Source organism: Lathamus discolor, chromosome 5, assembly GCF_037157495.1.
Source record: "Lathamus discolor isolate bLatDis1 chromosome 5, bLatDis1.hap1, whole genome shotgun sequence".
Classification (NCBI taxonomy): domain Eukaryota; kingdom Metazoa; phylum Chordata; class Aves; order Psittaciformes; family Psittacidae; genus Lathamus; species Lathamus discolor.
Window position 1 is genome coordinate 2,096,661 of NC_088888.1, and position 27,882 is coordinate 2,124,542.

General features: G+C 45.5%; 1 protein-coding gene across 1 annotated transcript; it reads left to right on the top strand.

Annotated features, from left to right (window-relative positions):
- The first annotated feature begins 124 nt into the window (after positions 1-124).
- On the top strand, positions 125-21,396 carry DTL (denticleless E3 ubiquitin protein ligase homolog). The gene is made up of 15 exons (XM_065679373.1): positions 125-214; positions 326-451; positions 1,323-1,421; positions 1,731-1,792; positions 1,884-2,004; positions 2,463-2,528; positions 3,693-3,808; positions 4,325-4,398; positions 5,269-5,372; positions 6,597-6,701; positions 8,674-8,786; positions 12,315-12,404; positions 12,948-13,086; positions 17,794-18,632; positions 20,062-21,396. The coding sequence occupies exons 1-15, from the start codon at positions 169-171 to the stop codon at positions 20,128-20,130; spliced, it is 2,169 nt and encodes a 722-aa protein (XP_065535445.1). The 5' UTR covers positions 125-168; the 3' UTR covers positions 20,131-21,396.
- Positions 21,397-27,882: the final 6,486 nt, after the last annotated feature.

Here is a 27,882-nt window from a genome sequence, read left to right on the forward strand (position 1 = left end):
ACGCGCTGGGTGTGGCCTGAAGTCTCCGCCCCTTCCCTCCAGCCAATCAGCGGAAGAAGGCGCGGCGCCGACTGCACCTGCTGTCCAATGAGGGGCCGAGGGCGCTTTTGGCGGGTCGGGTGGGTGGCGGGAGTTGGCGCCCAGGCCGGTGCTGGGTCGCTGCGGGCCATGCTGTGCCGCGCTCTGCTCCGCCGCGCCTCGGCCACGCCGCGCCGTGAGTACCGAGCCCCGCACCGCCCCGCACCGGCCGGCGGGGCCGCGGCCGCCGGAGCCCCCCGGGCGGCGTCTGGTGCGGTTACGGCCCGGTCTCTGTGTGTCGTTGTAGGTCGGTGCTCGCCGCTTCCTCTGCAGCACCTCTTGGACAGCTACCAGTGCGGGCGGGAAGATGACCATCTGTCTTACGGGGAAACGGGAGCGCCGGTCCCTCCTTTCGGCTGCGCCTTTGCGACAGGTAAAGTCCGCTCCGGAAGGACGTCTTGCGGGCCAGGGTGAGGGCACCGCTGGCTGCTGCTGTTCTGGGGGGGGGGTGTGTGTGTGTGTGTGGTTTCCATTATATGTCGTTGTTTGATTTCAGAGTTTCTTGTTTTAAAGTGGGCTGGGAATAGCGTACTTGCACTCATATGTGATATAAATTGGATCATGGTACTCCTAGATACCCCGCTGGAACGTATTCCCTTAAAGAAGCAACGATAAAGCACTCCTTTTAATGGCGCTTTGTTTCGAGGTGCCTCCTCTTGGGGACAGCGCTAGGCTGCAGAGCTGAAAACCTGGGCTTTGTTCAAAATATAGGGAAGAGGTAACAGGCTGGAGAGCAGTGCGTGGAAACCAGCCGTGCATGGGTGCCACTAGACCTGCATGAGGCGTTTCCCCGTGGTAAATGCATGATGAATGGTGTATGTATAGGGCAAAACTCATTCGTAGCACTCCAAATTTGGTGGCAGCCTAGTCCAAGGCTGTTTCCTGCTTTTCCAGCTCAGCTCCACAGAAAGTGCTGGAGGTTGGAGATGATAAATAGTACAGATACACAAAACTGTAACTAGAGAGCTATTACAGCTGGTGACAGAGGGCATTACCACAAAAGCTGCTCCTGGAGCCATCTGATTGCCCATGTGTCATATAGCAGCTCCTGCATGGAATGTCTAGAAAAGATGCTTGCCAGTATTTCTGCATTGTAATTTAAATTGCTATGTAAATACTGCTTGTTTCACAGCCATCTATTTGCTGTGTACTTTATTTAATGTGTCTGTGGCCCTTCACAGAGAGCAGGGGCATGATTATGAATCAGCTGCATAATACACAACTACGTTTCCATTTCTTTTCAGCCCCGAATTTGGAGCATGTCCTGGCGGTTGCGAATGAAGAAGGGTTTGTCAGACTGTACGATGCTGAAGCTCTGACTCCCAGCAAACACATCTTTAAAGGTAAATGTTGTACAGAATGTGGTCTTCATTTGGTGTGACAGGCATGCGGCTTACTGGAATCAAGGAAAGCTTTTTGCAAGTCGTTTAAGCACAAATGTGGGCAATGCTTAAATCCCTTCGTATACTTTGCTGAGTCTTTACAAAGCAGCAGCAGGAGTGTGCTCTTAAAACAGCAGTGGTAGGTGAATTGTGTTGTGTTGTTTTTCATGCCTCAGGCAAGCTATGGACAAGTTGTCTGATTTCAGTGCCTGATGCTCCTTAGTCTTCTGCAATGTACGGAACTAAGCTTGGCTTTTGTTTTCTCCTTAGAATGGCAGGCTCACTCCAACGCCGTGTTTGACCTTGCCTGGGTACCAGGGGAACACAGGATTGTAAGCACTCATTTGCCACCTAACTTCATGCTCAAGGCTTTGGCAGCTGTGTGCAGAGAATGACAAAAGCTTCTTCTATTTTCCTCTGAAGGTCACTGCTTCAGGAGATCAAACGGCCAAGGTGTGGGATGTGCGAGCTGGCGAGCTTCTTGGCGCATGCAAAGGTCACCAGTGTAGCCTCAAGTCAGTTGCTTTTTCTAGGTTTGAGAAAGGTAAATGCTGATATTCCGTGTTGTCTGCAGCACATCGGTACTTTGGGGGCTAAAAAAGGGCTTTGGAAACTGACAGTTACAAACAGCTCAGGCCAACTGAGCAGCAGCCCAGCCAGTGAAGCAAGGCTAACTTGGAACTTCACAGCGATCTGATGCTAACATGTGCACATCTCTGATTTTGGGCAAGGTTAAGGTATGATACCTACTTCCATACAGAAGTGTGTAAATACTTCTTTCATAAGCAGGTTTCTCTGGAGTCGTAGTGGAAAAAAAGAATAGTGAGAGTAAGGAAATTAGTTAAAAAGTAGAGCACAATAATGACCTGATTTTCATGTTGCTAGGACTGCTATCTTCTGTTGGGGCAGAAGAGCCAGAGGCACATAGATCTCAATGTACTGTGTTTAGTTAATTACACTAGCAGTTTTGGAAGCTAATAGCACTCGTTTTCTCTCTCTCAGCTGTCTTCTGTACTGGAGGCAGGGATGGAAACATCATGGTTTGGGATACCAGATGCAACAAGAAAGGTAACTGAACTTTCTGATGTGTATCCAAAAAGCCCGGTATCTCATGTAAAAATAGTACCCAGATGTACTTGTTGAACTAATAATGCTTTTGATTATAATACAGGTAACACTTCAGTTAAGGAAAGGGGGATTGTCAGATAACAGTGTACTGTTCTAGTACAGTAAAAAGGTGGAATAGGTATTTCTTCTATAAAGAACACATTTTTTCAACAGTCTCAGATCTGCAGCATGATATACACACTGGCGTGATAATACCCTGTGTGTTGGTAAGGAGATAAGGGAATAAAGAATACATCCCTGTGGGGAATAGCACAGAAATGGATGGGCTGGGTGAGAGTGTTTAAGTCAGAGCCATCCAGGTGGGTCAAGAAAAGTTGGGAAGGTTCCTGCCAGAGCAGGAAAGCAGGCTGAAAATGCAGGATCAAAGGAGCTTGTGATTGCTGGGAGCAACTGATTGTATTGTGAGAACACCCACTAAATGCAGGGTGAGCTCATTCTGCTCCTCTCTTTCTGCTTCCTGGAGCTTTTCCCTCCCTGGTCAGGTCATGCCCTTATGCCTCTTCCAGTTCCCTGCTCTGTCCCAGCAATTTCCTGGCCTCTGCTGCCAGAAAATGTCTCATTCTCCCATCTGTCCCAGCTTCCCTGGCTTTTCAGACTGGCAAGTGGGGAAAAAGAGGGGCTCCACATCACTCAAGTGGAAGGTATAGTAAAGAAAGTAGAAAAGTCAGTAGTAAAGGAGTAGGCTTCATAAAATGGGAAGTAGCAGACAAGAGGCTAAATAGAAAATCATAGAGTGGAAAAGCACTGGAAATCTTCCTGTGAGTGCAGTTCTGCTCGGGAGGAGCTAGTTGAAACCAATGCTGCGGGCCAGGGTGCATGCTGAATACCAGACCAAGGGGTAATGGTTTCCAAAAGCCAGTGCTAGTTTCAGTGCCCATGCTACACTGACCTGTAATTTTTTGCAACATATGCTGCTGTTTCCTGTTGTGTGCTTCTCATCCATTTTGTATGTAACTGACTATTGTTGTTTTCAGAATGCAGAGATGACTTTGAAGGTTGGTCTCAGCCACTGTTTAGGATTTATTCCAAGCTGATGCGTGGTTTACTAAAGTGATAACAAAATTACATAGAAGCTATGATTGAGATGGCTTTGATTTCTTTCAGATGGATTTTATAGGCAGGTGAAGCAAATCAGTGGAGCACACAATGTGGTTGACAAACAGACTCCTTCCAAACCAAAGAAGAAGAGGCAGAACCTGAGGGGACTTGCTCCCTTGGTGGTAGGTGTCTGGGGTACAAACAAAACATAGGCCTCTTTTCTGGGGAGAATGGTACTCACAGAAGTCTCCCTAAGTAATCAGCATGAGAAATACCTGGCTTGAATGTGCTAAATGCTTCCATTTATCTTTGCAGAGGTAGCTTTTTGTGTCACAGTCACTGGCTATGGCTAATTTTAGGCATTGTTTAGTTGCCTAACAACCCACGCACCATCAAAGCCATCGTTGTGTGGGCACCATATCCTGCTGTAATTTAATCTATTAAACCTGGTGATGAAGGCAGCTCTCTCGTCTCTCACCTGAAAGCTATCATCTCAAACAGCTGCCCAAGCACTTACTGCTCCCTGGCAATTTCACAGGTGGGAGTGGTTGGAGGATTGTTGTGTCTTAAATGGCATCTGCTATTGCCAGGTTCTCCTACCTGGCTGGAGGAGGTTTGCTCAGTTTTCACTTGGCCTTGAAGTAAGCAGCAAGACCTTGAAAGAAAATAAAGTTCTTTATTTCCCTTTTCTTTTGAAGGACTTCCAGCAGAGTGTAACTGTGGTGCTGCTTCAGGATGAGCATACCCTTATCTCTGCAGGAGCTGTTGATGGGTAAGGAGGGAGGATATCTGCTTTTCTGTCTATTTTGTGTGTTCCTGGTGGCACAGAAAGATTGGAAGGGCTTTTTCCCCGAGATCACCCAGTGACCCCACAAGGCTATAGAGTTGCTATTAGGTAGAATCAAGCAGAACCACTCTGCCAGCTTGCATTGGCAAAGCTGAATGCCACTTTTCTTCCTTACTGGAGATTGCAGCACTGGGACAAATTGTGCTTATGTGGCAAATGCTCCTTTTAGTGTCTTGGCTATGGGACAGAACAAGAGTAGTTCTTACCATCTCTATCCATTCTCGTGGATCTATGGGACTGCATATAAACAAACTATTGTTAGACGGCTCTTTTGGGACGCAAGTGAGTGGTTGGTGCCTGGATATGTGTAGGCATGCTTGAGAAAATGTTGCCTTGAATTACAAAAGATGAATTCTTTTAGGTGCCAGATCTGTCGCAGCAGCTTTGAGCTCAAGCAGACAGTGTCATTGATTAGCATGGAGTTTGCCCTCCCAGGACCCTACTCTTCAGGCTCCATGTGGTCAGAAGCTTTCTAAGGCAGATAAGATTGACTCTCCTGCCCTTTGGTTTTAAAACTACATAAAAGGAAATACAGAGATGCCTTTATACTCCTGCTATTAGTTGAAGAAAGTTGTTGTACCTTGTGTTAGTTACAGAAGAGAGTGCTGTTTCCTCATCCATAGCCAGCAGATCAGTTGTTTGCTTTCAGGCCGTCTCTACCCCTGCTCCATTGTGTTCCTAAGTACTGGACACCTCTCAGGAATGAGCATCCAGGCTTCCTGTGCTCTTAGAAGGTCCTATCAGCATTGCAAAAGGAATTTTTAAGCTAAAGACACTTGTGCTATTCTATTTCAGTGTGATCAAAGTATGGGACTTGCGCAAGAACTACACTGCTTACCGTCAGGACCCGGTGCCTTGCAAGTCCTTTTGCTACCCGGGGACCAGTACTCGCAAACTTGGTAAGTTACTGGAGGATGTAGTTGTTGAAGTGCAATGTGACTTTAAGAAGTACTGTCAGGGCCATCTCTCTTCAGAATCACAGAATGGTTTGGTTGGAAAGGACCTTAAGATCATCCAGTTCCAACCCCCCTGCCACAGGCAGGGACACCTCACACTAGACCATGTCACCCAAGACTCTGTCCAACCTGGCCTTGAACACTGCCAGGGATGGGGCAGCCACAGCTTCTCTGGGCACCCTGTGCCAGCGCCTCAGCACCCTCACAGGGAAGAGCTTCTGCCTTAGGTCTAACCTGAACTTGCCCTGTTTCAGTTTGAACCCATAAATTAATAATTGAGGCAATTATTGATCAGACTGATGAGCTCAGCAGGGCATTTTGATGGCCAATACCAAATTTTCAAGTTGAAGAGTGAAAGTGCCCTGCTTACGTATCATCACTACAGTGATAAAGACTTGAATAAGCTTCACCCGTGCACTTTCAGAAATGGAGATGAAGGAATAACAGAGCTCTTGAAGTAGAATTTAGCTAGTTGTGTTGATGCATGAGCAGAAATCAGGCTGAACTCTTTCTTTGCATTTTATCTTGCAAAGGCAACAGACTGGACTGGGTTTTTACATTATAATCTTCCAGAGCTGAGCATCACTTGAAGCTGTTTGTTATCAAAAACAGTACTGCTTTTTTCTGCGTTGCTCTGTGCTTCTCTGTATCTTAACGCCTTACAATGCTGTGGTGCAACAGCAGTTCCTGCTGGTGTGTCTAATCCCCTATCTAAACATGGTAATAATGGTCGAGTGGCAGTCCCAAGAACACGAGGGAAATCCTCAAGGAGGTGGTTGTGAAGTAATTTGCTTGCGGGGAAAGATTTTTCTCGAGCCTGAATCACTGGTGAATCAGAGGATGGTTTAATCTACCAAAGCCTGAGGGTTTCTGTTTCTTTCTAATCTCTGCTTCTACAATTGGTTGTTCTTGTTATCCACTTGAAACTAGCAAATAGATCACTTGCCTGCTCTGAAGGTGAGATTGCTTCCTAAATATGTTATTACAGAAACTTCCCTTCTCCAGGAAGTGCTCTGTTAGACAAACTGCACAGTGACAATCTCAAACGTGATAGAGATCCTTTCCCAAGTTCCCTGTCTTGGTATTTCTTTGAGGATGCCTGTTTTCCAAACTGGGTTTGTTTTTGTGGAGTTATTTCCTATGAAGAATTTCTCTCTTTGTCAATAGGATATTCCAGCCTGGTTTTGGATTCCACCGGTGCTAATCTGTTTGCTAACTGCACTGATGACAGTATCTACATGTTCAATATGACAAGTTTGAGGACCACTCCAGGTGAGCATGGTATCTGTGAAAACAGCTGTGAAAAATAGATGTGTTATGAAATGTAGAATGGTGAGTTTCTCCCTGTTATAGAGACAGAGACCAGATTGAACACTTAGAAAACATATTCCATGCTCTTCTGTCAAAAGTTACCTGTTACAAGGACTGTTCATATTTTGTGATGAGCTATCCATAGAAAATGAATAGCACAAAAATTTACATAAGTGCAGACGCTGCTTCACCCAGGCAGAGACTAGTGGTAACTTGCATGTTGATCCTAGTTACCTGGTGAGGAATGGCTAGTGTCCAGCTGCTACCCATCTGAAGCAAGTTTGAATCTACTTACTGGCAGTCACTGATGTCTCACACTCTTAGGTATGAATCCATGTACAGTAACTGCCTGAGATGTATTCAGGTATTTTAAGGTGTCTTTTAAATGTAGCTTCTACCACAGTCTCTGGGAGAAGGCGTTTGGAGATGCTTCAGCTGTTCAGATTCCTTCAGTTCTGCATCTGTGACCTTTCCGTTGGCAAGGTTATCCCACAGCCCTTGGTGCACTGAGCGGCTCTGTCACAAGCCAGTGGCTGCTCCTCAGAAGGCAGGAAGACTTTGTTAGATGCATTCCAGCTGCACACATGACTTAGTTTCCATTGCTTTTTCTCAGCCTCTCAGTTAATTGGCATGGAGTGAACAATGAGTCCTTCTGTCCGCTCCTCAGGAAGGCGGTCTGGTGGGTGGGAACGCTTCCAGAGGCCAGAAGTGCAGCAAGTAGTAAATATTACTAGCTCAGATGTTGAGGTTAACCCCGGTGCCACTGCTGAGGTGTGGAAATACTGGCCTGTCCCTCCAAAGCACAGCACATCCCATCCTCAGCCTCCTCATGGAGCTCTTCTCTTTTGTGTGCAGCTGATAAAGCCCAGCAAGCAACCTGGGTTCATCCAGCTGCATAAAACATGTGCTGCTGTTCCCGCAGAGGGCAGTGCCTGCCTGCGGGATGCTGCCTGTCTCCTCGCTCAGCAGCTTCTATCCAGATTGTGGCTGCTTCTGTGTAGCACTGAGGCAGCTTTAGCTTGCAGGGGGACGTGAGTTCATCCTCGCTATAACAGGACTTGCTGGTTGGTCTGGCTTAGGAAGGGACCTGCTGTCTGGTAACCACTGCTCTGCAGGAGCTGTGGGTAAAAACCGGGGGATATTTTGGGGTGCTGCAACTTTTCAATGTGTGCCAAAGGCACCTGCACATCCTCTGGTCTGTGGGTTGCCTTCTCTACCAAAATCACTATTAAAACAAGGCTGGTAGAGGGTACTAAGTTGGGAAACTCATTCATTCTGCCCTGCTGAGAGGATGGGACGTGATGCAGCCGAGTGTTGTAGCTCCACGCTCAGCTCTTGTGCCAGCTGCCAGATCTTTGGGTCCTTGCAATAGAGAGAATGGCAAGCACTTGGGGCGAAGGTTTCAAGGCTTAAGCAAACACTACTGAGGCTTTAATAGAGGCAGCGTGGCTGACACGATGCAAGTCTTGATGAAATAAAGATGTTGGCAGCAGGACAAAGGAGCAGTGAGTGCTTTTGTTGCCACCTGGGTGGAAGAAGGCCCTTGCTATGTGTTTTGTGTGACCGCTCTTGTTAAAGTAGCGGGGTGATGGTGGCTGAGGGAGGAAGAGACAAGGAACCTTAACTGGAATAGTGGGACAGCCCAGGTCTCAGCCTTCCTGTGATATGGGTCAAGCTAAAGCTTTGATGAAGCTGCCACTGCTCCCTAATGATGTGGAGAGAGTTGTTGCTTCATTTGGAAAGCCTGAAGGGCTTTCATTGAATAATGAAATGCCAGAACAAGGGAGCAGCAGAGCAACCACTTTCTCCAGAGGATATGTGGCTAGGCAGGAAAAGCCTGTAAGATCAGCCCTCATTGTGCAACTGACTCACTCCATGGCTGTGCATTGAGTAGGGCTTTTATTTACTGGGTTTTTCCCTGTTCTCTTCACAGTGGCAGTTTTCAGCGGGCACCAGAATTCAAGCTTTTACATCAAATCCAGCGCCAGCCCAGATGACCAGTTCCTGGTCAGTGGCTCAAGTGACTGCAATGCATACATCTGGAAGGTGAGGTGGTTGGGAGAGACCCGGGTCTGCAACCCAGAGCTGCTCTGCTCTTCCATTTCATTTACTTTTCACATTCATGTAGGACAATCCCAGCTTCCCACTCCTCCTCAAAGCAGCATGGATTTGGCTCCTGGCATGTTGCGTCCAGAGTGTGTTTGTTGCTGTCGAGGCCGGATGTAACTGTTTAATGTAGAACAGAGCTAACCTCCTGCCATCAATACATCTCTCATCACTGCTGCTTACTGGAAGTTGCTGATCTTAATCTGGTTTTAATGGGTATTAAAATCCTCTTTCAATCCTGTTGATTCAGCCAGCTGTGGCAAGTAGACAGACAGCTCTTGGTTCGTATTTAGCAGTATTAGCTGAAACCTAACAATTCCATTGTTTTAAAGGTCACTCTTAGCCCCCACCTCCGCTTTTTCAAGCTCTTGCTTCAGACAGCATTTCCTCATGCTTAATGTACAGCGGTTAAAGCGTTTGCAGTACAGCAAGGGCTCAGCCATAGCCTTCGTCAAAACTCAAAAGCACCATCTGAGAGCCAAGAGGCTTTGTCATTTGGCACCTGGCATCGACATGTAGGAAGTTCAAATGTCACCACGTTAATAGCAGGGACCTCAGACTAAGGCATGCTTCAAGCTCCATTCCCCATATGGGAGCAGAGTAGACTTCTTACTGATGTAGAATAGGCAGCAGCCACAGGTGACTGCCTGTTTCAGGTTTGGGGGGATTTTTAGGGAATGCTGACTTGTGTACCCTTTTTGAGAGGAGTTTGAAAGGACAATACAAGCCTTTCAGAGCAGAGGGTCAGCCTGCTGAGGTTGTGGTTTGAGCATGTAGTCTCTTTGATTGGAGAACACTTGTAAGCAGCTGGGTTGCTTACTCAGTAGCAGCAGGAGTGCCGTGGCATGGCTGCTCCCATGCCAAAGTGGTGTAATTTTAACCTTCCTCATGCTCTGTGCGAGTTCAGCAAAAATACCTGTGCAAACTTGAGTTGTGTGTCCTGCATCTGTGTCCTTTGATACTTGGAACACTGGCTGGGACTGGGTAGAGAGCATTCATACATGTCATTACACCTTGAAGTTTAAGCACTAGGCATATTGAGAATGCATTCTTGTACAGAAGGCTTCTGTTGCTGTCACATATGAGTGACAGATCATACTGCATATTTATTAAATCATCAGATGATTACTTTTATTTTAATCATAGTCATGTTAGAAAGTGGGACTTGGAGCAAAACCGTCTCATTTGAGATCTGTCATATCCAGAGGCTTCTTAATTTGTTCTAAATGTTGGCAGATCTGACTCTGAAGCATATGTGTCTTTTCCTGGCATGCTGTGAAAAAACATGGTTAGATATTGCATGAGCAATTAACAGTTAACATTGGAAAGAATTTAATGAAGAGCACTAGCTTTCATATATAGAAAAGGATGGAGGCAGAGGAAGACCTTGCTGAGAACTGAAACAAAGCAGGACCTTGTTCAGAGTATGTCTTTGAGAGACTTTTGCAGCAGTGTAAGTTGTGTTTGGGTCAGCATTCCCAAGAACACTGTGGCTAGAAGTTCTTGCTGACAAGGATGCTGTTTCAGTCTTTTTTCCATATATAAATCGCTTCCAGGCACTGAACACTTGCTTTATTGTGTTGTTTGTTTGGGTTTTTTTTAATTACTAGCCCGTTGATTAATGAACTGACTCTTCAACAACCCAAAGATTATAAAAGCCAGAAAGCAGAGAGATTTCTCTGCACAAAAATGGTACCCAACTGAGATACCTTCTGGTAATAAAATTATCCTATATAGACATATACTTCCATTGTCCTTTGAGTCCTTTGGTATAGACCACTCTGAGGTGGATAAAGTTACCCTTAGGTCTCTCCAAGCATTGGAATTCTAAGTGCTTCTGTATCTTGTGGTACTTTGAGCTATGCCTATACCATTCTGTGCTGCATCTTGAAGATGGATACAACATCTGTTTCAGTGAGTAGAGTAACAAATAAAGTCTCATTTCCTAGTTTTTTCTTGTTACCCGTTCCACAATAGCTCCCACTTCCCCAACAATATCCTGTCAAATCAGGCAAAAAGCAGCATGTGCTGTGGCTAATCCTGGCTTAATATCCACAGACTGACCTACTGTCTTCTGCCAAACACAGTGGACACAGCTATAGCTATGCACGTCCCTTTAGTCTGCAATAATATCAGTTTGGTGCAGTTGATTTAATTCACACCAGTATAGTGGAAAACCAGTGTGTCTGAGCAAGAGTAATTCTGTTCCTCTGCTTTCCTTTCAGCAGTCAGTTGCTACTGATTAGACACTACGCTATTGTGTCTGTTATGTGTGTAGAGCAAGACTGCTATTAAAAGTAAACAAAGGTGTTCTCTGCACCAAGATCTGTTGTTTATTCCCATCATAGGGATTTAATTTCCATGGTGTTGCATGTTTTGGCAGAGAAGGGAATATTCTGACCAAGGCATTTAGTGAAGTGATTGCCTCTGCTATGCCAGTAAAAGGAAAAGCTGCCTGTTAGGATGAACCTGTTTGTAGCAGAACAGCTTTAAGATCTGAAGCTGGATATTCAGTTGTGGGTTTGCAGGCTGTTGTAGGAGGTGATTCACAAGAGCAAAACTTGAGTGTAAATCAGAAGTCTTGCATCTTCCTTTGAAATCTATACGTAATGTCTACTCCTTTGCCCACACAGTAAAGGATCTGTTCATTCACTTAGTCATTTATGCAAATCCCCTTAATAAATCCCCCTTATGAATGTCACATTGATAACAGTGACTCATAGCTCCAGAGAGGATTGCCTGCTGAAAGCATGAAAACTTGGGAATAATCTGTGTGTGTGTGTCTGGATGTGTGCTTTCTTCCTTGGACCACTTAGTGCTAGCTTCAGCCATATCTAGCACTTAATATGACCTGTAATCAAGGGTTCTTGTTAATACTTTGATTACTGTGTATTCTTATGAACTCTTAGGAGTGTCTGTGGTCCAGCTGGTTGGTTGGAGTAGCTACAGGCACTTGGTAGTCACACAAATGCTGGTTCTGAAGCCAGCGAAGGTTCATCTATAGGATTTTGTTGGTGGCAGTTTTATTCCTTTAATGAACCATTGACCTGTTATTGGGGTTCTTATAAAAAAGCAGCAGAATGTGTTTGCCTATCCTCATTCAAAGTATGAGCCTCCCAAACTTTTCAGCATCTTAACTAGAATAGGTAGAGGTACTTAGAGTAAAATGCTTGTTGTGTTGTGTTCTGGGGTGACAACTCTGGAGGCAGAAATCCAGTCTGTAGCAGGAATTGAACAAGTGTTTCCAGGCAAGTCAGTACATCTCAGTGCTGACCAGCTGCTTCCCCTCTTGAAACATGAACTGGTTCCATCAGTTGTTGTCTCATGATGAGAGGCCGAGAGCATTTGATTTATCCATCTTGTATAGGAAAGATGGGAAGTGTTCATATGCTGAAGGGTCTTTTAGTGATATGTATTAGACTGCAGGGCTTCTGACTGTAATACTTGTTTTTCTATGGAACTTTTAAGGTTTCTGAGCCCAGCCTTCCTCCACGGGTACTCCTTGGTCACTCTCAGGAAGTTACCTCCATTGCTTGGTGTCCTTCAGACTTCGCTAAGGTTTGTGTTCTGAAATACTGTCTTTACCATGAAACAATGGGCATGGGCACCTCACACTAGACCATGGCACCCAAGGCTCTGTCCAACCTGGCCTTCTCAGTGTGTTGCAACTGTTTGTCCCCAGACAGAAAAGACCCTGAGTAACAGAGACAGACTTAGATGCAGGTGCAAAGAGCAGCATGGCTGCTTTTGTCTGCTGGGTGATTAAGATCTCTAAACGTGTGCTGGCCCTTCCTGAGCAGACTGTCACCTATCACAGAATTACACGAGGCAAACAGTTCCTGGTGACTGAGATTTCTCTAGTAGAAAAGGCATGAAGGCAGCAGCCTTTGCCTGCTTTCAAGCAAATACTGCTGTCTGTTATAGTAATGAAACAGAGTTGGGTTGTTTTGTTTGGTTTATGGGCAAATCTTGTACCCTCCCAACCAGGCTTCGCCCCCATTCATATTGGTATGGTGTGTCAGGTGTAGCTGTTCTAGTACGCTTGGCTGGTGATCCATAGGATGTGCTCTGGTTACTCCAACAAAATGGTTTTTACTGTAGATTGCCACGTGCTCTGATGACAACACTGTGAGGATTTGGCGCTTACAACACCGTCCTGAGGAGGAGAAGACAGCATCCAGCAAAGTCAACTTAGTGGGGTGGGTCACTCAGAAGATGCCACAAGAACAGCGTGGAGCAGGTAAGGCCTCTAAGCTGAGATACCCAGCTCTGCAGCCTGGCTTCTGAAGTTTGGCTGTTCTCTGTACGAACAGAAACCTTTGGCTTGTCTTACTGCTCTTCTATTCTTTTCATACAGCCAGACAAACACTTTTATTTGTAATTACTTCTACCACCACCAAGACAAGCAGGCTGAAAGAGCTGACAAGTATGCTGAAGTATGACCAGACTGCAGAGCAAATATTCACTGGTGCAGCTTGTTGGGCAGCCAGATTTTTAGTGGGAATAAGCAAGTTTCGGTAACCAAATAGCCAAAGGAGATGTTATGTTTGCTGTTTAATGTGTGCATGCACTGTAGCAACAAATCACATTTGATATTTATATCAAATAATGACTGAAAGCAGTATGATCATATGCTTGCTCATTGGTTGCTAGTTAACCCAGTAAAGGGCTGACAACACATATACAGCCTTGGTACTGAACTATTTCCTCCTGCCCAGTAGTTGTGTTACTGTAAAAGTCAGTCAGAGAAGCTCTTTAAGACTCAATGTGGAGTTTCAGAAGGCAGCATTCTTTATAGCAGTGCTGGGCGCACACACGAGTAGCTTCGCAGAGGTGAGCACACCCGATACTTGCCGGCAGCAACTCTATATTGAGCATACTCATGCATATTCACAGCTTTCCCAGGAAACTTTCCATATTCATGAGACTTACAGAACTAATTTTAATATTTGCATCCTAATTATGCATGCGCTTTCTTGCTGAGTGGGGGTCTTTGGTGGTCACTGACAGTCTTCCTCACTGTGTTTACTGAATGACCTTGGTGCTTGCGCAGGCTCGCAAGGTCCTAGTGCCCAGTAGCAGTTGCTATGTCCTTGCTTCTGTTCTGTTCCAGTCTCGCTCCACGCTGGGCACCACTCTGCTATCTTAAAGGCTGCCACCCTTGGTCTTATTTACTGTCTCCTTAGTTATCAGACCCATGATGTCCCTTCCTTCATCAGCCGAACATTCTTTTTTTTCTCTATGTGTTAGTAGGTTAGAACAGCTTGGCCTATTCTACTATGGTAAAGGCACACACACAATTAGCTTAAAATTTAAGCTTATGGTTGAATTCTACACAGATTTCTCTGCTGCTGCTATCAATATTACTGCTCTTTCCTCAGCTTCATACAGTGGTACTGTCTATGGAGACAAATGCCACGCAGAGAAAGTACTTCCAAAATGTGTGTACACAATCATGATGTGATTGTAATGTTACGGAATTAATCAGTAGCATTAATCTCTTCACATGTTAAGGCTAGTTAATGCCTTGGTGACCAGACAAATTGTGCAGCAGGTTCTCACAGCTCACCACCGCTACTCACTGGATAGTACCCTAGGCCAGAAGAAAGAAGGTCCCTGAATCATAATACTACTTTAACTTGCTTGAAACTTATGTTTTGTTATAGTAGAGTAGGTGAAAGGCGAATAAACCCCCAGAAAGTGAAATAAGATGAGCTTCTCTGTGGAGTAGCTCTGAAGCTAAGAATACAATAGCTTCCCAGCAGCTGCTGGTGTGACTTCCTGTGTTCCACCTATCTTTTCTAGCCACCTTCCAAATGAATTTCACCTTGGCTAACACAAATAAAGGCTGAAGGTCTCCAAATCCTCCTAATGGGATAACATTACCTCTAGGATAACATTACCTCTAACCTTTTGCCAGTGAGTAGCAGTCTTGCAGGAAGCTTGCAGGACAATAGCAGAGCGAGTGCCAGGTCTACTCTGTAGCTGGTAAATGCTTTGCGTGCACGCTCTGCTTCAGAGGGCTCAAAATTCACTTTGTGTAGTAGTTTCAGCAAAAGAGAAGTAGGCACAGGTCTAGTCCAGAAGCCCGAAACCTGAAGTAGCTCGTACACTAAAGCTTCACAGGTCAGCTTTGGCAATTATACCAGAAAAATCCATTAGTTCTCCTCGCCCTTGCTGCATTGAAGCAACACAGGAGGAAAGAGGAAGTACACAGACACTGCAAACACAACAGCAGGCTTCCTGCTGACCTTGGGTCTTGAGCACAAAGCACGTGCTGTTAGCATGTAGGAGTTATCTGCAGAGACTGATTCAGAGCTAACAAGCAAAGTACTATTTCAGACCTGCTGGGATGAGAGCTAGGTAGCTCCCCACCCATTTACGTGGAACAAATGGTGAGATTGAGGTTGTGTGTCAGCTGCTGACCTCTATCATCAAGTGTAGCAAGCACAATTTCCTGCCCTTTAGAAATAATTTTTGTGGTTTCCCACTTTCTCCATTTCTTTTGTGTAATCAAATTCCCGGAGCAGGGCTGTGTATGGGCTGTTTGTGACTTCAGTCTGGAGCCTGATTATATCACTTTAGAAGATTTGTAGCAGAGAAGGTAGGAAACGGCTGAAATAACCTCCTTCGGTGTTACGCAGGTTGACCGCAGGTATTTACAGTATTGTATGACATGCAATGGTAACATAAAAGGCAACAGCTTGGAAGTGGCCTAGTAGAAGCCTGAATAATGCATGCAGTCTTTAAAAGAAACCTGATCTTCATATTCTTTATCTCAAGGTTGGGGATGTTTCTCGAGTTTGGGTTTGCTTCTTGCCATGACACCCATCCAGCTCTCAGGAGCTTTGTTTTCCCCTATCCAGTGTCTCCACAGTATAACTTTCAGGCTGTTCTGGAATCAAGAGTGCTTATACCAAGCGAGTCATGCAATGTTTCCACTGTATGAATTTGTAAATGATCATTAAGGGACCAAGAGTTGCTGAGCTTGCTACTTCTCTTCTTCCTCTAGGAGCTCAGATTTTTAAGTGCCACTAATTCCCCAGTTGAGATATTGTCTTGTAAGTGCTCATTAAAGTAAAGAATAGGAGAAGCAATTTTGGCAGTTACTTTCTATTAGTCCAGATTGAAGCAAGTTGTTACAAAGTAGCAGATTTTATAGGGAAAGGAGCCTTTAACTGTTTTGTGTTACAGTGATTTGTAGTGGGATGCGTTAGTATGGAATCCGATTTAGTTTTGCTCTGATGCACCAGTACTTGTATTTTGGATACTAGATAATGCTAGTAAAAGAGGCTTAGTATGGTATATAATCAAAGAGCCATGTAGGCACTCGCTTGACATGTTATTTGTGAGACAACCCAGCGCCCTAAAGAAAATGGCAGGTTATTCACACTAGACTTCTCATTGTTCTAATGAAGTGCTTTATAGTGCTAATGCTGAGATTAAATCCCTGGTATACAGAAAACGTTTCAAGCTCTTGTGCTCAGCAGTGGAAATGTATAGAGTAACTAAGGTGCTACCCTGTTTAGTTGCATCACGCCACGCTAGATGAATGAGGAAGCAGGTGTCTGACAAACTCGCCAATGTGCTCTCTGTTGGAGGGTGACAGAAATAAGTGAAACAAAATAAAGCAAAACCAAAGCTCTCTAATATTGCTGCAGGTCAAGATCTTTGCTATATATGATTCACACTGTCACTAGTAAGGTCCGTATGCCCCTACCTATGACTACTGTTCTAAGAAGCTGGGTATTCAGAAGCTCATTTTAAACGCAGTGGGGTTTACATCTTTGGTAGTGAGCAAAAAAGCCACTGTGGAATATCTGTTTGGGAATCATTTGTTTTAAAATGGCAGCTTTCTAGAGTGACAGATTTGATTTTCTTTGGAATTTAAGTTCTTGTTCAGAGGGTGAAGAATGTCTCACATCTCCCTGGGTGTGGTAAATAACTACCAACCTCACATAGCACTGCATGAATCCTTCGGCAGAAAGGCAAGAGAACAAAAGTGTGTCCTTTCCTGTTCTCACTCCTTTCTTTTCCCACCTTTAAAATATGCAGCTATTAACACCTGCCTAGGAGCATTATTCATGTGGTAGCTTAAGGCTTCCACGGTATCGTAGTTAGCTGTGGGACCTGCTCACAGTGCCTTTGTCCCTCAGCTCAGTTGTGCAACCACTGAAGGTGGTGCAGTTGGGGACCAGCCTTTCTGTCAGGCACCATCTCAGCACAGAGCTGGCTGGACTGAGCTGTTGCAAGGCTTCCAGCAAAGCTAGATAGAATTGAGAGATTCAAGATCTATTTTGTCTGTCTGTCAGTCAGGGGATCACAGAATGGTTTTGGTTGGAAAAGACCTTAAGATCATCCAGTTTCAAGCTCCTGCCATGGGCAGGGACACCTCACATATACCCCCATCCAACCTGGCCTTGAACACTGACAGGAATGGTGCATTTGCCACCTCTTTGGGCACCCTGTGCCAGTGCCTCATCACCCTCACAGGGAAGAGCTTCTGCCTTAAATCTAACCTGAACTTGCCCTGTTTCAGTTTGAACCCATCACCCCTTGTCCTATCACTACAGTCCCCGATGAAGAGTCCCTCTCCAGCATCCTTGCAGCTCCCTTCAGACACTGGAAGCTTCTCTGAGGTTTCCACGCAGCCAAGTCCCTTGCTTGTAGCTTATGTGAGAGTGCTCGTTACAGGAGGGATAGATGTCAGGTGTTACACAAATGTGCTCTATTATACTTGCCAATATGACAGAGGGCTTTACATAAGACTTGTAGAAGTTTAACCAAAATTAGATGGATTTATGCAACCTCTTAATGCAAAGGGTATGCCTGAGAAGCAGGGTCAGTGCTGAATTCATCTCCTAGTTGGAAGGGTTGTTTAGACAAGGGCTGTCTTTAATCTGATGTGCTGTGTTCCTCATCAGACTACTTGTTTCTCCCCTACCAGGACGGCCAGCCAGCCCACAGAGTACTCCTGCCAAGGCCTTCACAGCGGGCAGCCTGTCTGTGTCCTCTCCACAGCCAGCTGCCTGTGCTCCCATTGACTCTGGAGACCTTCCCCTATCTACAAACACTCCAACAGGCACTCTTAAAACCCAGTCTGCTGCAGCCTGCACCCCAGGCAAGCAGAACAGAACCAGCCCATGTGCTTCTCCTAGACTGATCCCTTCCTCCAAGATGTCCATTAAACACTGGGTTACAAGGACTCCATCCCCTTCTCCAGAAGTGGGCAAAAAGGCTCCTTCTCCTAGAAAAGCCCTGGCAGAAGTCACCCAAGATGTCCTGGAAGCCACTTGCCCTCCTGAAGTCCCGCACTCACAGTTTGAGAAGCGTGCCAAGAGAAGGCTCGACTGCAGCAAGGAGGATGATGCAGGGCAGAAGAGTCTGCAAGCCTGCAGCTGTGTGACTGAACTGGACCACGCAGCAAAGAAATCCAAGCTGAATCTATGGCACTTGGCTGCAGACCAAAAAGCTTGTGATGAAGGCTCCCTCAGCCTGGCTGGGTTGGATAATGACCACAGCCCAAAAGAGCCTTCCTTTCCTGGAAGCCATATGAATCAATTGAGCCTTCAAACTGCCCCCCATCCTTTCAGACCTCCATGTGAGAAAGCCACTGAAGTGATGGATAAAGAGAATAGTTCACCTGAAAGGAAAAACTGGTTGTCTGCTCTGGGAGAGAAGCGACGGACTGGCAGAGCTGGCAGCCAGAATGCATCCAAGAGCCTCCCAGCATCTTGCAGTCCTGGTGCCAAGCGACAAGAGGCAGCAGCCGCTCCACCAAGAACTGTAAGTAGGACAATGAGTGACAATGGTCATGAAAGTTGTCCCTAGCTGCCACTCCTCCCCTTGTTAGTTCTCTCCTGCTCAGGCATTCAAAGAATTATCCAATCCCCTTTGGTTATGGACAAAAGGGATGATTTCTGGCCTAGTAAGTAAGATAAGTTGATGCTGTCATCTACTAATCCTCTCCGTGCAGGAACATCGTTTTTAGGATGGTGGCTTCCCTCATTTTGAAGGGACTTAGGGCACAGATTTGCTCAGAGATCTTTGCAGTCTCAGTCTGGATGTCCAGAGGATGTAGCCGTTATCTCCACTCCGAGAAGCACAACAGTGGCAGCACCCTTCCTGGCAGATCTACCATATATGTATCATTGCCACATCCGCCTGTTCATGTTACTGGAAAGCCACTTGCCAGTGGAAGGAAGTGCTAAATTCTATTCTAGTCCAGGTAGCAAAGGGATTTGTTACCTATGGGGCTGAATAATGCCTTCGGTTCCTTCACTTGAAAACTATCAGAAAACAAAGGAATCGTAAAAGAGTCAGAGGGCAGGATTCAACCTGTGTAATCCTGGTTTTGATGTAGAAGAACCCTGGCACACAGAGCTCACTCTAAGATCTGAAAGTTAAGCTTATAAAGCAGCTGAAATAGTTGGGCATGAGGGTTTAACATGCAAACTGAGAGATGATAATTACCTTACTAAACCAAACCAGACTTGGCTCATCTCTGAAACTGGACTCCAAGTCCTGCAGTGTCTTTGACTCTAATTTCAGTATAATGCTAGGTATAACTTTCAATCATTAAATTTTAGTTGTACTCTCAATTGGGTATTTGATGCTAGAAGTTGTTGCTGTCATTAAGGCTTATTTTGGTATCTCATTTCTTACCTGATTTTCACCTCTTGCTGCATTTCTATCAGATATGAAGTAACACCTTATGCATAAAAGCTGAACTCTTCATATAATGGTTGTACCAAGGAATCTCGGTTGTAGGAAACCTACAACTTCTTGTGCTTTATGCTGTACATGTTTAAACACAAGGCAGAAAGATTTGCCCCCAGGAGAGATTACTATGGAATGATTACCTTTCCTGCCCGGTGTGCTCTAGTTCTGGTTTTGGAATACCAGCAGCATCATCGATCTGCTACATCTTGGAAATGTGCAGTTCTCATCTGCTGTAGGGAAGCTGAAAGTGCAGCCGGAGTGCTTTTCTTATGGCAGGAAGGCAGCCCTAGGATTTAACTGATGTTTCCTGTAGGTAGTAAGCCTCTTATCTGTGACACAGATTACAGCAAAGAACCTTTCCTTTACTATCTTAGTTGGGAAGCTAAACAAACTGGAGCAGTGATGGAGAGGAGACTTAGGGCTCCTGCAGCACATGAACTGTTAACCCAGAAAGATTTCTTGTCAGTATTGTTTGATTTTTCCTTCTTCCTAGGCTGCAAGCACTTCAGTTTCCATGAGGAAAATCTGCACATACTTCCACAGAAAGCCACAGAATGACTGAAGCAGCATGCGGCGGTGGCACCTGATGGATGTTGACACTGTGCTATCAAGACCAGATATAGCATCTCTGACAATGATGCACTGGGATTGCAGTTTGTTGTCAGACATTCACAGACTTGGGGGTTTTTTTCTTGTGTTTTTAAAGCTGTTAACAGTAGAAGTCAGCTGAGTGTGGGCAATCTACACTGCACTTACCCGTGGTCTATACTGACTCCGGATGATGGATTGTTTTAATAAAGAAAACCTGAGTATTTTCCACACGGCAACTGTTAGAGCCCAAAGACAGCACCAGCTCTGCTGTGTGTTGTTGACAGGCACAGCTTGTCAGTTTAGGTTACTAAGCTGCCGTTGAAACTTCCTCTACTTAAGAATAATGTGTCAATCACTGCACCCTCCTGGAAAGCAAGCGTGTTTGTTGGAATGTGTGTGGAGAAACTTTGCGGAGGTAGGTCTGAATGGCATTTCTGCAGTTACTCCCCTAGTACTGCAATGACCGCCCACCTCCAGCAGGGAGCTTAAGAATGTGTGAAGTATAAAAGACCCTGTATCTGACCTATTATGGTGATAAAGTCTAAGTGGAGACAAACTATAATGAAGTAGGTAATGCCTGTACTCCTCTTGCCATCCCCTTTCTTCTCCAGTCTGAAAACTTCTGTATTGACCATCGCAGCTGGCTCTTGGACCATCAGCACTACAGCTGTTGAGGCCTTTTATTTCTCTGACAGAAAACATTTGTAGTAAGTTTGATCTATCCCATAACAGCCCGTTGCTCAGTCATTTCTTACAGATCCAACCTGTAGCAAAGGCATTAATAACTGCTTGTTATTATTACATAACTCCAGAACACTTTTCTAGTACAGAATCTATACAATAATAGCTTGTAGACTGAGGGAAGGGCACTTGACATTTTAGAAAGCACTTGACAGGGTTTACATGTTAATATTAAGTGCTTTGCCGCTGTAAGTCGTCACTGAGGCTGATAGAAGAAGGTCACTGAAACGAGATCACTGTCCTGCCGGCTAATGATACTAACTCCTCAGTCGTGCTTTCGCCAAGGGAGCTAGTAGAAGATCCTTATCTTAGATTGGAGCATTCAATGTCTTCTGTTATAATAGGTCCTATGAACATAAAACCAAAATAAAACCAACCCAAAACCAAACCACTGAATCACTGTTAAGTTTTTCTGCTCCTAGAGAATGGAGGTATTTGAAAGGGATGCGTTCCAGCTAACTCATGTTTTCCACCTGAGGTTTCCACACCTACTTTACAGTAGCGTCGAATAGTACAGAAGCTGAAAAGGATCAGAGGAAAACCTGCTGGTTTCTATTTTATGTTGTAGATCTATTTTGCAAGGAAATGGAAGGCTCGAGAGAAGGTGGCTTTTGAGAAAGGTCTCTCACAGCTACAAAGCAAAAGTAAATGTGTAGTGTGCTTTTTATCATCACATCGCTCCTTTTACCAGGAGCACTCGGGTACATACAGGAGCCGAACAACTCTCTCCTGTTTACTGAGTCACAGGCCATGATCCCATGAGCTTTGAGGAGATGCCATTAGGAAAGTGGGAAAGGTAATGAAGGCTTCAGGCTTTTGTAGGTAGTTCCTGCTTTTTAAAAGATGGATTTTTAAAAAGTGATTGAATAGATCTAGTATCTGGGGCAAAACAGGAATATAAAAGATCTGTTTCTTTAGTTTTAACCTACTGCTGGACATTAAGGTAGATGGAACTAGTAAAAATGTATTCTAAAATAGGTAGGTTTGGGATTGAATTCTGTCTTAATTTTAATTAGAGCAACTGTGTAGGGTACAACCTGCTTGATGACAGCCAGTTTTCCATGCAGGATACTTCCATGCAGTCTGTAAATAATGGGCTGCAGAATAAGGAGAGTGGACTCTACTGAAATACATGAGAGTCATCTGAAATCTCAGCAACAGGATTTCTCATTCCCCTATTTCTTCCATAATGTTTTTCTCCAGGAATGTTCTGCAACCAAACCATTATCTCCTATATCTTGTAAATAGCTACCTAGAGTTGATTTGTACTAATGAGTTACCACGTGGATGAATAATAATATGTGGAGATGTGAGATCTTTCTTCTTTTAAATCATAGAATTATGGAATGGTTAGGGTTGGAGAGGACCTTAAGATCATCCAGTTCCAACCCCTCTTCCATGGACGGGGACACCTCACACTAGACCATGTCACCCAAGGCTCCATCCAACCTGGCCTTGAGCACTGCCAGGGACGGAGAAGCCACAGCTTCCCTGGGCAACCCATTCCAGTGCCTTGCCACCCTCACAGGGAAGAACTTCCTTATATCTAACCTGAACTTCCCTTTTAAACCTGAGTGTCCACCCCACCCTAAATTGACCAACTGAGGTTAAAGAAAACACTGTTGCGGCACAGAAAGCGTTTTAGGTGCCATCTGTATATGGTATATGTATAATTCCTTAAGTTTTGTTTAGAAATAGATGCTTTCCAGCCAGGGATTTGCCAAAATCATATCATAGAAAGCTAGAAATACTGCGCTATCAGCCTCTGTTTCTCTACACAGAGGACCAGAACCCAATGGTGTGCATTGCTTCCTCTCTCTGATCTGTGTATGGCCCAGTCTACAATAAATAAAATGCGTTCTGCTGCTATACACTGCCTGTGTGTCATCCTTCATAGAACAGCTTTGACCATAGCTAAGTGCTCTCCGTTTGCACTGCACAAAATGCCAAATGCAATGGAAAGCAAGGATGAGAAGAAAGCAAATACGAAGGAGCCCACGTGTAAATTCTTGATAGATCACTATATATATATCAATAACTTGAGAAGAAACATTTCATGTCAATGATTGTATAGAAATATGGACAATGAAATGAGGACAGCATGAACTCAGAAGGGAAAAGGTAAAATTGTAATCAAGGATTACCTTTCATTTTTAAGCCTGGATCTGAACTATATATTTTTTTAAATCAGGATAAGTAGTTTTCCATCTTAATTTCCACATTATGGAAAAACTATGGGGGCTAAAAGTACAACTCGATTACAACAGGAAGACCCATTATTCCAGGCTGGTGCAACTAGACAGCGGCTTAAAGATCAGAAAGCATCATGTCTAATGAAGTCCAAATACCCCGTATACATGGTATCTTTAACTCTGTTTAAGCTACAGCATTTCTTCATGTTGAAGCTGTTCAGCCTTGTTTTAAAGGCTTCAAGTGTTAACAGGGCAATTATGGGTTTACATAAATTATTCTAGAGGTGAAATGCTATGGAAAGATTGACTGACAGTTTGAATCTGTTTAGCTTTGCCTTTCACGTGTTAGCTCAGATTCTCCACCTTCTGGTCTGGGTTAAAGCTATTTCCACTACTACAGGGCTTATCTAATATGTAGGAAGCCCAGACATGAGCCTGAGCCACCTCTTGTTCTCATCTTTGATAAGCTAAAGAGATTCTACATATAAACCCCAAAATATTTCTCTAGCTTGAACAAAACAGCTAAGGAAGTGCTTCATTCCTCCACATTAAGGTGCCACAGTAGTAGCTCCACTTGTGTTAACACAAAGCCTCTCTGTGTCTTTCCTTCAGCTCAAGGACTAGGTTTTATGCTTTACTTCTCCCCTCTTGTTTAATGAATCATTAGGTAAAGTATCTTCAGCCATCTACTTTTGTGCCATGACTCCCTATCTGCCTCATAGTGAGCTCTCACTTCGTACTGTTGTGAGCACAGCAGAGGAGATGAACAAAAAGCCAAGCAGCAAAGACTAAGCTGACCTTTTAGAGCTGGCTGTTCTTCCATCGACTTACCTGTAACTGTGACAAAATGTCAGTATTCTCTTGTGTGGCTGGGGCTTTATCCTCCTAGTTGTAAGATCCTTCTGATAAAAGTCTCAGTTTAGTGTGCTATTCCTGTTCTTGCAAAAGGTGTTAAGTATCCAAGACCCAGCCTAATAATAGACTGTAGGGACTGCAAAGCCATTTCCACTGTACGCTGCAGCAACAGCAAAGTAGGCTGTGTTGACAGGAGTTTAGCAGATATTGTCAGTGTATTACTGCATTATTCAGTGTCACCCTTATTTTTGTTCTGCTGATTTTCGTGGATTTCCTGATGGAGGAAGTGAGTGTGTATCCTGCGAAATCAAGAGAGCCACTGGATTCTCGAAAACAGCATGGTACTGACACAGATGCAATGAGCTCTGATTTGCTTGAGCAGGCTGCTTTGCTGCAGGTAGGGTACAGCAAGCTGGTTACGTGAAATCTGGAAGTGTTGTGTCATAAGGCATCAGCAGTTTGTACACGTGCACTTGTTTAAAGAAGCAGGACTGGAGCGATAAAGGGAAAGCCGGTATTTGCAGACGTTAGCAGGGGAAATATTGTGCAAGAATAAAACTAAAAGAACGAGGTACTTTGCATCAAAGATGCAACCAACAGCAGAAACTGATCTTCACCCCATCGTTACGTACTTAGAAGAAAGGGTAGGCCCATGCTGCACCTTCGTATCAGACTTGTATCTACATACTCCTGTTTAAAGGGACAGTTGTCCATGCTTGCCAGATCACCCTGGTTAAGAAAGGGTGTGAGTTTGAAGGCCGTTCCTGGTCCTTCTGTGTGTGGGCACTCTTCTTCCACCTAGTCTGATCTAACCTAATCCACTCTCGCGAAGATGACAGGGTGCTAAGATCAACCCGAATAATGTTTTTGTGTTTCAGAGCAAGCCTGGTTTTGCACGGGGCTGTTCAGAGATGGCTGTTCTGAAGCAACAGCTCTGCAGTAACTCCACCACGTAGGCGATCCTTCGACAAAGTGATGTGCGACTGCTGGGTGAGTGCTACAGCACGAACCCAAGGGTGCTCTCAAGCACGGAGGCAGCAGGAAAACCTTTCTCCATGAAAATTAACTTCTTAATGTTAGCGCCTTGGTACCCCCAGTCCTCACCAGGGACTGTTCTATGGTTCTGTGATTCTGTACCAGGTAGAGTGCCTCGGAACAGCTCCCGTGGTGTGTAACACAACCTGTGCTTTGGCTGTTGACATGCTGCTGCCTGCCCGAGGCTGAAGGAGCTGCTGCGAAGCCCTCTCCTTCCTGTTGAGAGAGCAAGATTTCCTCCTGCTTCCGGATCTGTGCAAGCTCTGCTCCACTTTCCCATTGAACGCAGGTAATGGTGGTGTTTCCCATTGCTGCCACATCCCTGTTGTGACCCCCAGGCTATGCCTGCATCCCCACACGGCCACCAGGCTCAGCAGAGCCCTGCGTCACCCACACAGCCTCCCACCACCTTCTGTCCCTCGGAGGGGGTCCTGTGTGTCCCCCTGCGCCCACACAGCCGAAGAGCTCCAAAGAGCATGTTCTGGCTGTGCTTCACCCTGCGGGGACACCACCTTGGGGCTGGCCCTGCCCAGGAGTGAGCGTGCAGCCTCCTGTTCCATTCTCTCTTGATGCGAGGTGGAGAAGAGGGAGTTTTCAATGGGATGCTGTGAGGTCAGTGCTGCGAAGCAGAGCTTGTCGATTGCAGATGCAGCTGCGTCCCTGCACAAGTGAGTTAAGGACAAAAGGTCTTCCTCGCTCTTATGCAAAGAGGCAATGTCTATGGCAGCTGAGGGCAGCATTAGTATTCATGCCTTGGCTGGGCTGGCAGCAAGGCAGCTAACTTGATATTAACTGTGGTTTATGGGCTTTTTCCTTAATATACATCACAGGTGGCCAAACAAGTGGCTTTTTATCCGGATTTCCTTGGGGTACCTGCTCCGTGATGGGCTTGGGGTTTTTCTCGCAGTGGTGGTGGTTTATTAAGAGGTTCCCCGTGTGGCTGATTTGTTGCCGTGTCGTAATCCTGCCTTGGTTTATTTTTCAGCTGGCCAAAGTTCCTCTGGAACTCAGATCATCTGTGTTTACGAATGGTTTATTGTGTAACATACAGCCGCTTATCCCCGGTGTTTGAACAGCACCAGAGATACGCAGCTGAGACATTTCCACATTATACGCGTTAGCAAAGTGTTACCCTAAATGACTAATGGAAATGATTTCTGCTCCAGGAAGCAAAACGATGCTGAGCGAAAGAGAGAAGAGGTTTTATATGGAAACAAGAACATATTCCTCTTTGCTCGGGCTCACTGAAACGCTCCCTCCCCTTTGCCCCTCTTCATGCGTCTCACCACAGCACGAGGGTGTGCCAGAACATGTTCCCACAACCTTTCAACCCATTCAGCACAGCCTACTACTTTCCTGGCTATTTTTGTGTATTCCACTCAATGATTAAGTGCTGAAGGCCGTCGTAATACGTCCTTTCAGCACCAGTGTCCCGCAGAATGCAGGCTCAGCTGCTCACAGGCTGCTTTTCCAGTTATTCTCCCTGAAAAAACGGATTATCAATAGATTATCCTTCTGATCAGAAGGGTGTAAACTTGAAGGTGTGTTATTCCTGGCTGGGACTCCAGCTCTTGGTAATCAAGTGTTATTCTTGTTGACAATGTGATTTCTGCATCTAACCAAAGCTCTTTGCAGGCTGTCTTTGCCTGCTGCAAACAACGTGGCTCATCTGCTGCTGGCCATTAACCACCTCTGGGTCGAAACAGGGCAGCTATTTAATGATATGAAGCTAGAGCACGCAGTGGCTTCCTGAGCACCTCCGGTTGTGCAGCGCTACTGTAGCTTTGTGTCAACTTCTCAGGACTGCAGCGACAGGACAAGGGGTGATGGGTTCAGACTGGAACAGGGCAAGTTCAGGTTAGATCTAAGGCAGAAGCTCTTCCCTGTGAGGGTGCTGAGGCGCTGGCACAGGGTGCCCAGAGAAGCTGTGGCTGCCCCATCCCTGGCAGTGCTCAAGGCCAGGTTGGACACAGGGGCTTGGAGCAAGCGGCTCTAGCGGAAGGGGTCCCTGCCCGTAGCAGAGGTTGGAGCTCATGAGCTTTAAGGTCCTTTCCAACCCAAACCAATCTGTGATTCTATGATTCTGCTTACCAAATATGCCATAGCCCTGCTCATGATTTATCCTTTGTAGAAAATTCCGACACCTGCCAGTTTTCCCATTGTTCAGCAACTCGCAGGCGCTGCTGCCCCACTACCATAGCAAGACTAATTCAATTGCACATTAAGCAGGAGCAAGAGTTACCATCATATGTAACGTGATGTTACCGTCACTGGGGCTTGTCAACACCAGGACAGAGCCTCCCGTTTTGGGCTGAGGTGCTCCGATACAGCACAAAACCAGCATCCCAGTTCTCCTGCTACATTGACTGACATCGACCAAAGCACGGTGCATCCATCGTGACTGATGGGCAGCCTGCTGACAGCTCGCAACCCAGATCACCTCTGTTTCACGTTGTATCCTGGTGAACTAAAAGGAAAGCGACAACAAGATGATAGTGTTACCATTGAGCAAAGTAGAGGAGCATCAGCCACTGAAACGTGGGCAGGATGTGACGGGATTGGAGATAGGAGCTTTTAGTTCCCACCTTCCCACTCATCTTCAGGAGTGCCTGAATCCCTGAGGACCCTTCATACCCTGAGCTTCCAGGCAGGCTGCAGCGATGTTTGCAAGAAGGAGTTTCTCTTCCAAGGACCTTTGGCACCAGTGAACATTTCAGCATTAAGGCCTGACTCAGTAAATAGGGTAACTGCAGGCAGCCAAAATCAGGATCTGGCCCTGCAAAGACCTTCATGGGCAAGTGACACATCATGCCCAGGTGAACTGGTAGGAATGGGGTCAGGCAGAAGGGGGAAGCTCTCCCCTGATGGGTTAGCTCTGGGCCTGCAGGACCCATCCACTG

Excerpts from the sequence above, each read along its gene's own strand:
- DTL (XM_065679373.1), top strand. The coding sequence starts at position 169 with ATGCTGTGCCGCGCTCTGCTCCGCCGCGCCTCGGCCACGCCGCGCC. Across the intron at positions 215-325 it reads CGCCTCGGCCACGCCGCGCC|GTCGGTGCTCGCCGCTTCCT; the intron begins GTGAGTACCGAG and ends GTGTCGTTGTAG. Across the intron at positions 4,399-5,268 it reads TCTGCAGGAGCTGTTGATGG|TGTGATCAAAGTATGGGACT; the intron begins GTAAGGAGGGAG and ends ATTCTATTTCAG.